Source organism: Somniosus microcephalus, chromosome 23, assembly GCF_052327205.1.
Source record: "Somniosus microcephalus isolate GS21.2 chromosome 23, FLI_Smic_1.0, whole genome shotgun sequence".
In the NCBI taxonomy this organism is placed as follows: domain Eukaryota; kingdom Metazoa; phylum Chordata; class Chondrichthyes; order Squaliformes; family Somniosidae; genus Somniosus; species Somniosus microcephalus.
The window spans coordinates 36579284-36593886 of NC_141009.1; the positions used below are offsets into that span (position 1 = coordinate 36579284).

Here is a 14603-nt window from a genome sequence, read left to right on the forward strand (position 1 = left end):
GAGGCGCTTGTTTTTTTATTCCTATTGTAATCACAGTATTGATTCTTTCTCAGAGCAGTTCACAGACACACGCTGTCTGATGATCAACGGGCTATGTGATAGAGCCACGGTTATTTATCTTCTCCGATGTGCCGTTGCCCCCAAAACGATTTAATGGATAATCAATCCGTTATCAATAATCCACGATCAATAGATTAGACCCTGTTAAAATCCGACTGCCAGATACTAAGTTCTCCCAAGAGGACCTCTCGGAGTTTTTTGTGTCAGGCACGAATGTGTTCTTTGCGGATCGCTGTATGTTAGAGTGGTGCTAACAGATGCTTTAAAACATTTGCAACAAGCTGCCCCTGATCATCCCTGTTTGCTAACTTGTGCAGCAAAAACATACAAAGTCCCTCCTGAAAAATACTGTTTGGGGGAATTCTCTCTGTTTACAGTATTTCCTCGTATTCTTCCCAAGCGTCGATTTCTTTCATTCATATATATAAAAAAGAGACTCCTCTGTTCAACCCCTTTCCCATATACGCTGGACAGCACCAGCCGGCAGCGCAAGGGGATTTTCTGTTTGCCGGGAAAGTTGCTGGATTGCCGGCTGTCGGTACTGTGGTTAAAATGGTGTTCTGCCGGAGGGCGCTGCCGCGGAGGCGCTGTTCACTGTGAAATGGTGCTGAAATGCGCCCACGCCTCCACGCAGACTGGAGCCGACGACCCGGCTGGAGATGGCCAACCCCATGTTGTTGGGAGGAGGCGATGGGGATCGTCTGTGGCGTAGGATGAACGCAGATCAGTTATTTTGAGTGTGTGAGAGAGGAAAAACTTATATATCTGGATGTACACATTACAGTGACCAGATTTTGTCGGTTAAGATCCGTCCAGCGCTGGCTAATTATTTATAGAAAAAGGGTCAAAATGAAAGGCACGTTACTTGGTATAACGGTGGAGTTGATTTTTTTCCCCTTGGAAAATGTAGTTCGCGGCAGCGCCACTTGGCAGACCAACTTTCATTTCAAATATCCCCAAACTTCAGCACAACCACGCTGAAGAGGCAAACAGAAACCGGGGACACCCCTATCGGCCAGTGTGTAAGAATATCCACCGCTTCAATAAAGACCATCTCCTCTATTCACCTGCACACCCTATGAATGTGGGGAAAAGGGTACAAGTAATATCACCGGGGTTATTGTGGAGTTAAATGTGCTGATGGTGAAGATGTCTGCGTCCTTATTGCCCGAGATTACAGAGAGGTTGTCAAAAAATTGCAAGTTTGGACCAAATTATCTTTTATTTTAAAAAGTACAAGCCATAGCCAGAAACAAAGTCAATATGATTATGAAAGCTCATTTTCCTTAACCATACTTACTCCATTTGAATACATGATATTAGCGACCATTATTGCAAACTGCATTGTCTTGGCTCTGGAGCAACACCTTCCCAATGACGATAAAACCCCCATGTCGGAGAGATTGGTGAGTACCTTCTGCTGGTTACATTTTTCACGACACTGTAATACTAAGCTTGCTGCTAAACATTCTCCATGTTTTAAAAAGCTGCAAGTGTCACTTACATAAACTTTACTTCTGATTCCTTCCTAAATTCAAAGAATTATATAGAATCACATAGAATTTTGCAGCACAGAAACGGACCATTTGGCCCAACTGGTCCATGCCGGTGTTTATGTTCCACAGGAGCCTCCTCCTATCCCTCTTCATCTAACTCTCAGCAAAACCAACATTTCTTAAAATGTGTCGGCCGTTTTTCTTGCGATTCTAGCTGTTTAAATAAGAAAATGTCCAGTTGTGGTTCTAAAGGGGGAAACAGACCTTTTCTAAGTTGTACAGTCCTAGAAAATATACAGAATATGAAACCTACATTTTGTATCTGTTTAAGTAACACGAGAAGACTTTGGAACACCAACTAAAATTTAAAAACACTTTCAGAATAAGATAACAGTTTACATACAACACTAAAAAATATATCTTAAATAAAGCATTGTTATCTTGAGGCACAAAATCATACTTTATGCTTAATAACAGCAGCAATAGTACAAAATAGTGAAGGGGTTGCTAAAGCAGAACAAGTAACTTCATAATGTAAGTAACGGGTTGAAAAGGTTTTTTTCTGGGGTGAGCACTGTTATGAAATAATGTTAAATAGTCTCATTATGGAATGTACGAATCAAATGCAAATGATAAATAATAGCAAAATGGTTTCCTTTCAAACATCAAGAATTAATACCTTTGTGCTGTGTGAAGAATCCTAAACTGGTAGACCTCACATCCTGTATAGTTTTAAAATAAACCCCACTTGTGCTTTTGTTAATTCACATTGTTATTACTGCATGATTGTCAGCAATATGATGTAGAAAATCATTCCACACAATGGAATCTAACCCTGCCCCCTCCCTCTAGCACATTAATCACTCAGACACACAATTGTGCTTTAATTGGGCAATAAAGAATGAGAAGCACTGATTTTGTTTTTGTGGTTCTTGTCATATGGGTGTTGATGTTGATCGAGGTAAAACTGAATACTGAAAAGGTGAAGGTCAACTACTTCATATAAATGCAAATATTTGATTCAGTTATTGCAAGTATTTTGTGATTTTCATCATGTTAAGTTCACAGAAAGTAAAGATCTGCACCGGAGACACATTTATCCAAAGGTTTTAGAGTTGTTCTGAGCCAATTCAAATAATCCTTCTGTCCATTAACCATAATCTAATTCATTCACAAACTCAAATTGCAAGTGAAGTATTTTTTTTTACACTGGTTAATCAATTTAGAAATTGACCTCTAACACTAGTGATTTGAAGAAAAATCCTACGCTCCCTAACGACTCGTTTGGTCAAGATGGTGTGTAACTGAACCATTCCATCCAGAAAGTCTCAGATTCGATCCCCAGTCTGTGCTACATTCGTTAAACTCAATGGTGATGGCAGTGCCACAATTGACTCTGATGTCCTTGGGTTAGAGTGGGGAGGCTCATCCAGGATTCTTGCTCCTGATTGTTCTCTGGTAATGCCTGCTGGAAAAAGCACATATATCGACATCAGATGCGAAAATGCTTGGGCTTGGTGCCCCCGCGATCTAATACTCTATACTGTCTAGTGTCAGGCTCAACCATGAAGAATATACATTTGACCGTGGTACCAAATTGTGGCGCTATATCCCAGCAGGAATCACTGACATCGGGGGAAGAAGAAAAACGAGGAAAACCCTGGTGTGAAATTAGTTTGCACACTGAATACCAGCTACAAGGATATCAGGATATTTATTTTGTAGCTGCCATCAATGAAGGAGTAAGAACATCAACTTGTTTAATTGTAAAAGCCTTGACAAATGTTGCCTCAAACAGTACCCATTCTAACTGGTTTATCAAATATTTGAAATTTGGGTTTTGAACTTTGCCTAATTGGAGTCTATCAACCAAATCTATAGTCCCTCTACAGATGTGAATGGACTCGCCTCTATATACTGTAGTTTAATCAGAGCACAGCAAATGGCTTATTGATTACTTTTTCATAGCAAAGGTACAGCAAGTCCTGTGAGATTATAGTCAGGTAAATTAAGTAGAATTTGGCTTTCTTCAATGAAAAATATCATACTGATTTTGTTCAATCCAACTTGAGTTTAAAATAGTCATTTTAACTTTAAAAGAGCTTCCACAAACTTTTGCACAGCTGAAATTACTCATTTATTAGCTATTGTAAACAACACTTCAATGCAAAAGCATACGTAACAATTTTCATGTGATATTTGGCATTACTAAACAAATTAAAAAATTACTATTCATACATATTTCATATCACAAAATGGCATTGTGTACTTCATACATTCCTGCTAGTTCACAGATTACAATAATAAAATTCATTAGTGAAGTCATAATGCTAAACTTAGTTTATGGATTTGGTATTCCTGGATGGTGTGGTGATTGAAGAGGTATTTCCTTCAGTTTTTAATTTTTTTTTGAGTAGTTACTTGCTAGTGAAGGACAGTGGTCCCTCTCATCTCTCCCGATTAGGATCTGCCTCAGTCCTGTACTTCTGGCAAAAGGAAAACGGTTGGCTTGCTTCCATAGTTTTGAAAAACAGGCAATAACCAGTCACCGGGAGCCAATTTGTAGCGACCCAGCAAAGAACATAACATAAGAAATAGGCGCAGGAATAGGCCACTTGGCCCCTCGAGCCTGCTCCGCCATTCAATAAGATCATGGCTGATCTTGGGCTCAAAGCCACTTCCCCGCCTGCTCCCCATAACCCCTCACTCCCTTATCTTGCAAAAATGTGTCTATCTTCACCTTGAATGTATTTAATGACCCAGCCTCCACAGCTTTCTGGGGCAGAGAATTCCCCAGATTTATGACCCTCTGAGAGAAGAAAATCCTCTTCATCTCAGTTCTAAAAGGGCGACCCTTTATTCTAAAACTGTGCCCCCCCCCATTCTCGATTTCCCCACGAGGGGAAACATCCTCTCTGCATCTACCCTGTCGAGCCCCCTCAGTATCTTCTATGTTTCAATAAGATCACCTCTCATTCTTCTAAATTCCAATGAGTATAGGCCCAGCCTGCTCAACCTTTCCTCATAAATCAACCCCCTCATCTCTGGAATTAGCCTCGTGAATCAACCCCATCCAACTCTGTCCTGGCAATGTTTCACTCCGTGGCTTGAAACAGGAGCTGAGTTGAATAGAGGACGCTGTGTGCCTTCACCCCCACACCCTTATGGCACTGCGCATTACTGGCATCACTTTTGTACCACTCCGGTTCCTTCATGTTTTTATCAATGCAATGGTGTATTGAATAGCAAAACACTCAAGCTGGAGCATTTTATTGTTTGAAAAATTCTAACTGTGTGCTTCTTAAGAGATTTCAGTCAACTGCACAGCAAAAATCTATAATATCCTGTGGTACATTTTACATATAGTACTTGGCAGTGTTATGCCACTTGTGCTGAAAGTCTACATCCTGGAAAACCAGTATAGTATTTTTCAATGAATAGGATCTGTGAAGGACCCTGAATAAACAGCTGCATTTCACTTTATAAAAAAAAAAGAATTCATTGCAGCAGCACACCAACTCATGAGTAATTCATGATTTTACAATTTTCTTGTATGCAGACCAGAAGTAACATGGTGGTTCAAACCTCGTCAGTGAGAACGGTAACAGTCTAGGTAATCTCCTGTTGCCACAAAAAGTGATGCTGCTGATGTATACTTCTCCTTGAAACAAATATAGTGATAGTGACTTTTTTAAGCACCTGACAACCTATTTATAATTAAACTATCTGAGGCTGAGCCAGACCGTTCGCAGCCTTGGCATCATATTTGACCCTGAAATGAGCTTTCGACCACATAGCCGTAGCATAACTAAGACTGCCTGTTTCCACCTCCGTAACATTGCCCGTCTCCGCCCCTGCCTCAGCTCATCTGCTGCTGAAACCTTCATCCATGCCTTTGTTATTTCTAAAGTTGACTATTCCAATGCACTCCTGGCTGGCCTCCCACATTCTACCCTACGTATACTTGAGGTGATCCAAAACTCAGCTGCCTTTGTCCTAAATCACACCAAGTCCCGTTCACCCATCACCCATTGTGCTCGCTGACCTACATTGGCTCCCGGTTAAGCAATGCCTTGATGTCAAAATTCCCATCCTTGTTTTCAAATCCCTTCATGGCTTCATCCCTCCCTAGCTCTGTAATCTCCTTCAGCCCCACAACCTCCACCCGCCCACCCCTGAGATATCTGCACTCCCCTAATTCTGCCCTCTTGAGCATCCCTGATTTATAATCGCTCAACCATCGGTGGTCATGCCTTCAGCTGCCTCAGCCCTAAGCACTGGAATTCCCTCCCTAAACTTCTCTGCCTCGCTACCTCACTTTCCTCCTTTAAGACGCTCCTTAAAACCTACCTCTTTGACCAAGCTTTTGGTCACCTGCCCTAATTTCTTATGTGGCTTGGTGTCAATTTTTTTGTCTTATAGCACTCCTGTGAAGTGCCTTGGGATGTTTTACTATGTTAAAGGTGCTATATAAATACAAGTTGTTGCTGTTGGAACAAAAGCAAAATATTGCGGAACACTGGAAATCTGAAATAAAAACAGAAAATGCTGGAAATACTCGAGCAAGTCAGGTTATTTTCATCGGCTCATCGACCGGAAACGTTAACTCTGTTTCTCTCTCCACAGATGTTGCCTGACCTGCTGAGTATTTTTAGCATTTTTTGTTTTAATTTATAATGAAAGATCCCTTTTAAAGCTGCAATACCCCACAATTCTTTCATATATTTTCAGCCCAGGCGGTGAAACTCTTTCATTCAACATATACTACGCTTGAAGTGTGACTTTTCTTTTTAGACATATCTGTCTTCAATCTGAAATATTCTTGTAGCCTAGTTCAAGCTCCTTAAGGGAAATTAGTTAATCCTGCTAAAAGTAGTTCCTGACCTGTTTCCTGCTAATCCCAATACATGAAACTAAGAATGAAAGGTCACGATTAAAATGAAGTTGTAAACAAAAATGATGCCTTCACTGATCTGTTGCATTAAGGGTACATTCCCACTGCAAGTTTAGCTCCGTGCAAATCAGTTTTGGCTTTGGACTGCTGCCAAACTTGTGTAGTGTAAATCTGGTGTTAAAGCCTGACTTGGCTCCAGAGGGAAGCAAAGTGAGACTTGCTTCTCGGGGAGCCTCACTCTGCTTTTCTCTGGTGGCAGGTCTGGTCCTGACTCTGGATTCAGGTTGCATTTGCCCAGTAACTGCAGCGGCGGTGCCAAGACACACTGATTGTATTGTAAATGAACTTTTACACTACTAAAATGTAAAAAGTTGTAGCCATTACAGTTTTTAAGTACTTCCTGGTGGTGGCCTTCGTTGGTGTAATAGATTGGTGTGAGGTAGTGTTAGCATACACATTAACGCCTGATATTTCCCCACCAAATGTGTTTCTGTTTTTGGGTGGACCATTGAGGAGGGTGAAAGCATAGGTCGGGTGTATCCCTACAAGGCAAGTGGTAAAATTGGAGGACTAGTCACCTGGGTCACTCTTATGCACCACATAACAACCGACTCGAGGAAGGCATTGTCAAAGAGCTAGGATCAGATTGTCTTGCCAGCTTCTCTGCTAGGGAATGATGTGTGACATTGGAGGATCAATAGGAGAAGAAAAGTGAATTTAAAAACCATGATGGGGGAAATTGAGGAAATGCTGGTGGAAACACGTCACTATTGTGGGAAATGAGCCTGATTTTCAGTGTTGTTTATCAATAAATTGTATTTTTTTGGAATCATAATTTCCTTCACATTTCTAATTTCAGTTCAAAAATGCCCATTAACTCTTAGATGGACTTGTTTAGCAAAGTCTCCATGATGCTTCAAGTACAGTATCCACTTGGAACGCTCTTAGTTAATTGTATATTGAGAAAAATTGTATAATTAAAAACCCATATAACACGAGTCCAATTAGAATGATGTGCTGAATGCTAATATATGGTGCTGGGTGGAAAGGTCTCCAAATGTTTGGGTTCTCTTGTCTCTTTCCCTTTCTCCTCCCCAATTTTCACCCCTCCTGCCCTGAAGACACCAATCCTTGCTGTGGTATAGCTGCCTTGGCTTAGTTGCAATCCTTCATACATGAGCCAAAGAATGTCTTGGCAGGGTATTTCATCATGGGATAGTAACACAGCTAAGGCTGATCCTTCAGCCAACATCCACACACGGGCACTTTCTAGCAGGAGCCACTGGATAGTCATCAGAAGCTCGAACCTTGGCTGTTTTTTCTCCTTGGCCAAGAGACACTACAGGCAATCGTGACACTCGTATTGCTAGCCCAACTAAGATCAGCTATTTCAACGTAGACTGACCATTGAATCTGATACTTTCTGATCGGTATGGCTCAGAGAGCCAAATCTTTCGTAAGACTTGGGTTGTATTAATTTTGAGAGTCCACACAGCGAAGCAGGCATTGTTTCTTCTGTGATTTTTGTTAAGTCTGACCTATTTGTCGCACAGTGCTGGTTTATGTCATTGTCACCTGACATGTCTGTTTCATACAGGATGGTGAAGAATATTGTTGTTTAATGGTGACCATTTTTTAATGTTTAATCTGAGCTCTCTGTCTCCTGCATTTCACCTCTCCAGCAAAACCAGTCAGAGCTGATAATTAGGTGATGTAACAGTATTCTAAAAAATGATTTGACCATTTTCAGATGCAACATTAAAAAGAAAAATCGCTCAGTGAAAATGACCAAATCTATTTTTAACTGTTGAGCAAATAACTTGAACGATTTGACATTTTTTTTGTCATCAGATAAGATGACCTTTCTCATTGGTGTATTTTGCTCTTTCAGGATGACACTGAGCCTTATTTCATTGGAATATTTTGCTTTGAAGCTGGCATCAAAATCATTGCTCTTGGATTCGCTTTTCATAAAGGTTCTTACCTTCGAAATGGCTGGAACGTGATGGATTTTGTGGTGGTTCTCACAGGGTAAGTAGCTGAAAATCCCACACTACCAGTGTCATTGTTTTACCTTAGAAGATTCCATATGTTTTATAGGTGAAAGGTTGAAATATAAGGCATTTTGAAATCACAAAGTTCAGTATTATTCTAGGGGCTTTGTTGTGTTCAGTACAATTGAACATTCATTATCTTCATGCCTATTATTCACCATCCCAATTATCAGCCAGAATGTACTGTACTCGGTATCAAACCTTGCAGTAAGGCCTTTTATTGCACAGGTACTTTCATTTGTATTTAATCTCCTTTTCTTGATGAATAAAACTAGTAATATTTAATTGTATGTATCTTACTTGTCTTCACTCCTGTGCTTAAAGCAATGCTGTATCATACATACAACACCAAGATTTGGACACTCGATTATCCGCCAGTTTCTATTATCTACCATAGGATCCCCTTCAAATTAATGGATGATGATGGAGGATCTACTGTATACTTATCCACAGGTGGCTAATACACCATATTATTCTTATGGCGCACTGGCAAAAGTGAGCTTGTGTGGAAATCACTAAGATCCTCTGAACCTGCTCTCAAAGTTACTTCAGGAGAATTAGAAAACATTCAGTCCTGCACTGTTTGATCTACGTGTGTACTACTTTGGGTATAAAATGGCACTCCTATTTAATGCTTAGTTAGCAGTTGTTCATCTATGTTTTCTTGCACTGAAGTGATCATAAAAATCAAAGAATCATACAGAAAAGCTTTGTTTAACTTGATGTGGTGATTTATGTGGTGATGGAAAAGAAGAGAGGCAATTTTTGCCTCTGTTGGCTTGCGATAAGGGTGTAGATTGTTTGCCATGGTGTAATCTAGCACTAAAATGTTGCCAGAATATAACTTAAGTTTGAAACAAAACCGAGAATGCAGTAAGTACACGCCACCTGTGTAGCATGGGAATTTGTTTAGGGCCCTTCAGAACTGAAAAATGAGGGATCAAAGAGCAGATTAGAAGGATCAGAAAAAATAATTAAGAGGGAACAAGATATCCCAACCACAGAAAATGATTTAATTTAATTTAAGTTTCAGATACTGTGGCCTAGAAATTAGGTTTGCCTCCGCCAGGGCTTTTGCGCCCGAAATTTTGCGCCAGCGATAATTGCCGCTGCGCCCGCCAAAAATTCAGCTGCCCCGCGCCCAGACGGCTGCGGGCGCTAATGGAGGGTTTCAGCGCCTCGCTATGGGCGCTGAATGCAGGTTTGCGGCGCTAATCCCCCGCTGCGGCACCCGATGCGGTGCGGCAGGCTGGGGTACTGCAGGCCTCCTCCTTCTGTTAAGGAGGAGCTGCCTGCAGCCGACCGCTGACCGGTCGATTCGCCCGACAAATGAGCCCGGCACCTCGGAGAAGTGCCGGGCTCGCGGGCCACACACATCAGTGCCGCGGGGGGGTGGTGGAGTCCGGGGAGGGAGGTGCGGGCAGGCGGCCGCCGGGAAAGCGGCCGGCCGCCGCTCCACCTTAATGCGCCGGCGCTACGTGCTGCAACATCCCGTTGAACAATCGTTGGTTGCGGCTGCCACGGGCGAGGCGGCCGCAACTGAATTTGGGCGTCCGGCCGCGTTACCACGGCAACGGGGACGCTGCGCACACCGATGACGTCATCGGTGCCGGCGCAGCGCTACCGGCTAACGCCGATGGTAGGGCCCAACGCAATTTCGATCGCGGCTATAATTCCGGCGCAAGGCCCTCTAACCCCACCGAATTTCTCGGCCTGTATTCAGTAACCAGTTGTACATTCACCATGTGTTTCCAATTCATTTAGTTTATAGTTTACTGTTCCCCAAGTTGAGGACCATTGTGCAGTGTGTTTTAACAGCAGTGAATATTTTTGAAACATTTAAAGGTCTACTTGGTTGCAAGTAAATGTAATCCTCAAAAGCTGATGAGACAAAAAGTATATTAAAGTTAGTGTATTAAAAAATAAATATGGGAGGAAAAGCATGATTTTTGAAGATCCTTATTGAACTGACATTAATGAATATCCCCTATGTGAATACCAGGCTGTCACTGTTCCAAACATTGTTAACTAATACCATGCAAGTTCGCTTCAAGTAATCGGTAACTAAAATTTATTATTTCAGATACTGTCGTAAATGGAACAGTTAGGACTGACTTATTATGGGAGTTACACTTTTCAGACTTCATAGTTCTGGCTGTGGTTGAGTGGGAATGTCCCAGTAAATGCTTGGTTCACTAGGTTATCTGCATCCACACCTAAAGGAACTGTTCAAAGTGGCACGATGTCCATTTGAGTACATTTTTAATATGTTGCTTTATGTTGTACATAAAGGGTACACGGTTAAAAATCTGGCTGGACATGGTATTACCTATTGGGTTTTGAGTAGAGTGTGCGGTCATAGATGGCCTGAGTTTTACCTCTGAAACAAGGTTCAGATATTGGCACAGATTTATGTTTACTAACAGTGGTTATACATAATGTGGAGATTGGTTAACTAGCTTTTTTTTTGCTCATGATGATGTACATTAGACAAACATTTGAAAAATAAATGTCGTTATTAGGTCGAGTCATTGCTCAGAAGCGCGAGTGATTGGTAATTTGGACTGCTGTTGATTTTCTCACTGCCTTGACAACCTGCCGCCTCAGTCTACAATTCACTTGAAAATGGCCAGCTGTGACCAAATGCTTGTGCGGCGTTTAGTCCACATTCTATTTAACGAATCAGACTGAACATTTGATTGCTTTTACAAGTCTCATTCCGTACAATAAACGGATCTTGCTTGTAATCTTAAAATGGGCTGGTTCTGTGTGAGACATGGTTCCATTAAATGTGTTTTTTTAATTAAAAAAAAAAAAAGTTTTCTAATCCACGAGGTCGGTATAGAATGCAAAGGATCTGTCTGGGGAATTTCTAGAAAATTGTTTTTTTTTACATGTTTATCTTGGCTGTTCCTCTCAGATTTTAAGCAAGGATTTTTTCTAAAGTAAAAGATAAATGTATTTTTGCTTTGATTTGTATTAAAACACTAAAATGATGTGTGATGCCCTGCAGTGAACATTAAATAAGCACACACTCTGCACTCTGCAAATGTGTTAATGGGGAATAAAGAAACCCTGAGCAACTGATGCATGATGCAGTTCTGACAGACACCTTGTTCAGATCAGGTGAATCTATTGAACTGTTCCTTCCTCCTACCCCAAACCCACTGTTGACAGAAGACCGTAGTTCTGATTCGTTTTAGTGTACTGATTGATCAAACAAATTTTTCTATGTAAGCGATCAAAGCTCCGCTACTGGAAAATAAAAAAGTGTTTATCATGGAGGCAGGTGTCCAATTAGCTGTGTGAAATACATTTATCCAATCAGACACTAGCTAGCTTGACAGAATCTTTCAGGAGTGACTATGTATTCTGGCTACTGGTGACAGACACACAATCTATCTAGATCCGGTATGAGAATGTGCTAATTGGGAAAGTAAATTTAGCATTTTAGGCCCTAGATAAAGATCGATATCTCATTGAATGACTGTAGAAAATCTAATAGACCCAGGCTAAAGGGCTTGGTTTATTGCTGAAGGAAATATCCCTCCACATCCAATAGCTTCATATTCTGTTTTGAACTGTTCATTTTTAATTCACCCCAATTACAAGAACAAAGATTTCTGTTGTAATTGTGTCAATTTGTTATGAATCATAAGCTGCTTGTATCTTTGTGTTTGTTTTAACTTATCATTTAGCAAAGACAGCTGCAGCCTCTGAAACTGTAATCTGGAAATAGAATATAGGAAAAGCTCCCCTCCTTCTTCCCCATTCTGAGACTCGCTATATAACTTAAAACATCACCGTGCACTCTTTAGATCCTTTTTGAAACGTGTAGGCCTGCACTCCATCATTCTGTGTAACTCTGCGCTTGCAAACAAACTCTTTTGACACCAATCTGTTCCTTCAGTACCTGGAAGATTTTTTTTTGCCAGATTACCACTTCCTATTATTGAAACCCTACTTTTGTTGGCATCATTTTATCTGAGATGATTTTACAATTCGCTCTCCTGTTTCCCATTGTCACTGAATTTGAAAAGGCTCAATCATCGCAAAGCACCTGACTTCAAATTGACCAGGGTTTTGCTGTTGAAATCCCAGTCTCAATTACACCTGTTGGGGGGGTGTGGGGGGAAATGGAAAAACCTTTTGACTCCCCAGTCTTCTTCGCCCTTAATGGAGACCGGTTGATTTGAATCAAGGACCCAGGGCAGCAAGGACAAGTATGACATTGAGTTTTCCGTAACTTTCTTATTACAGGAAACTTTGTGATATCCGGCACCGACGGGACCGAGCTGTTGCCGTCCCATCAAAACTGCCGGACAAACCAGCGCTAATGTTGAAACATACGGAGATTTTGAGCTCCGTATCTGGCAACAAACCCTGTTGCTTAGCAACAGCTTCTAAACAGTCGGCCGTACCTTGCAAGCGTCTCTGTAGCTTAGAAACAGCTTCAAGCGAGACCTTACAGAGCCTGACTGGTGGAAAAAAAAAAGCAACGAAAAGAAAAAAAACCTAACGAAACGGATCCTGATTTTTGCCGGTGGCTCGAGCATTCCGGACAGTTAACCTCCGGATAAACCAAAGTTTCCTGTACTAAGATTTTGTTTATTTGGTGTCTTTATCCCAAGCTCCAAAAAAAAAACTTTGTTCCATCTTGTGCTCGATAAACAAAACTCCCATTATTTCAGAAAGCTCTCCATTTCCTGTCTTTCAGATCTGTATTTTAAATATGCGGTTAGGGAGCCAGGCAGTGTGACGGTACAATGCATTAGACTGTCATTAATTGATAGGATGTGGGTTCTCATCCATAAATCTGCTGTCACTGAATCCTATATTTTGGTCAGGCCAGCAGAAGAGGTGCGATGTACGAGTTCAATGATAAGCTACTGGGAAGGAAGCAAATTCTGCAGGCAAAGCCCCCTAGGGTTGTTTTCCACTTTTTACAAGAGTCATTGTGTATGTTAGAAGAGGCCTTTAAAGCCTCCATCTTAATACTCTGAGACTCAGAATGCTGCACAATATTGGGAGCTAAAAAAAATTATTAGAAAATGGGGAACTAAGTGCATCATTTTAAAGCTACTAGACATATTTGATGACTAAAAACATCTGTATTAAAAGGACATTTTCATTTTTGTAATTCATATTTATATCTCTTCCATTCAAATATGGTTTTAGTTGCTTTGTGTCTGTTTAATTTGAAACATAGAAAAATAGGAGCAGGAGTAGGCCATTCGGCCCTTCTAGCCTGCTCCGCCATTCAATACGATCATGGCTGATCCTCTATCTCAATACAAGAAACTTTCTGGTATCCGGCACGGACGGGACCGACATGGTGCAGGTTCAGCAATAAAACCGAACGCTATAGTAAAAGATACAGAGCTCCGTATAAAGCAACAAACCCTGTTGCTTAGCAACAGCTTCAAAACAATGCCCACAAGTTGCAAGCATCTCTGTAGCTTAGCAACAGCTGCAGCCAAACCCTTGCCTTCCTCCATTTGTTGCTGTGCAAGTAATAAAAGTTACCTGAAACCGACTCCTGAATTTTGCCGGTTAACCGACATTTCCGGTTATTTAGGGGCCGGTTAATCAAAAGTTTCCTGTACCATTTTTCCACGCTCTCCCCATACCCCTTGATGCCCCTTGTGTCTAGAAATCTATCTACCTCCTTAAATATATTCAGTGACTTGGCTTCCACAGCCTTCTGTGGTAGAGAATTCCACAGATTCACCACCCTCTGAGTGAAGAAATTTCTCCTCATCTCAGTCCTAAATGTCCTGAGACTGTGACCCTTTGTTCTAGCACCCCCCTCCAGCCAGGGGAAACATCCTCCCTGCATCCAGTCTGTCTAGCCCTGTCAGTATTTTATACATTTCCATGAGATCCCTTCTTATTCTTCTAAACTCTAGTGAATACAGGCCTAGTCGACCCAATCTCTCCTCATACAACAGTCCTGCCACCCCAGGAATCAGTCTGGTGAACCTTCGCTGTACTCCCTCTGTGGCAAGTATATCCTTTCTTCGGTAAGAGACCAAAACTGTACACAGTACTCCAGGTGTGGTCTTACCAAGGCCCTGTATAATTGTAGTAAGACATCCT

General features: G+C 41.4%; 1 protein-coding gene across 1 annotated transcript in view; it reads left to right on the top strand.

Moving 5' to 3' along the window:
- Positions 1–14603, top strand: part of cacna1ba (calcium channel, voltage-dependent, N type, alpha 1B subunit, a) — an 820126-nt gene that overhangs the window by 53540 nt on the left and 751983 nt on the right. The window contains exons 4-5 of the mRNA XM_085965795.1: positions 1361–1466; positions 8342–8481. Of these exons, the coding sequence (XP_085821921.1) occupies positions 1361–1466; positions 8342–8481 (246 nt within the window). The remainder of the gene's footprint in view (positions 1–1360; positions 1467–8341; positions 8482–14603) is intronic.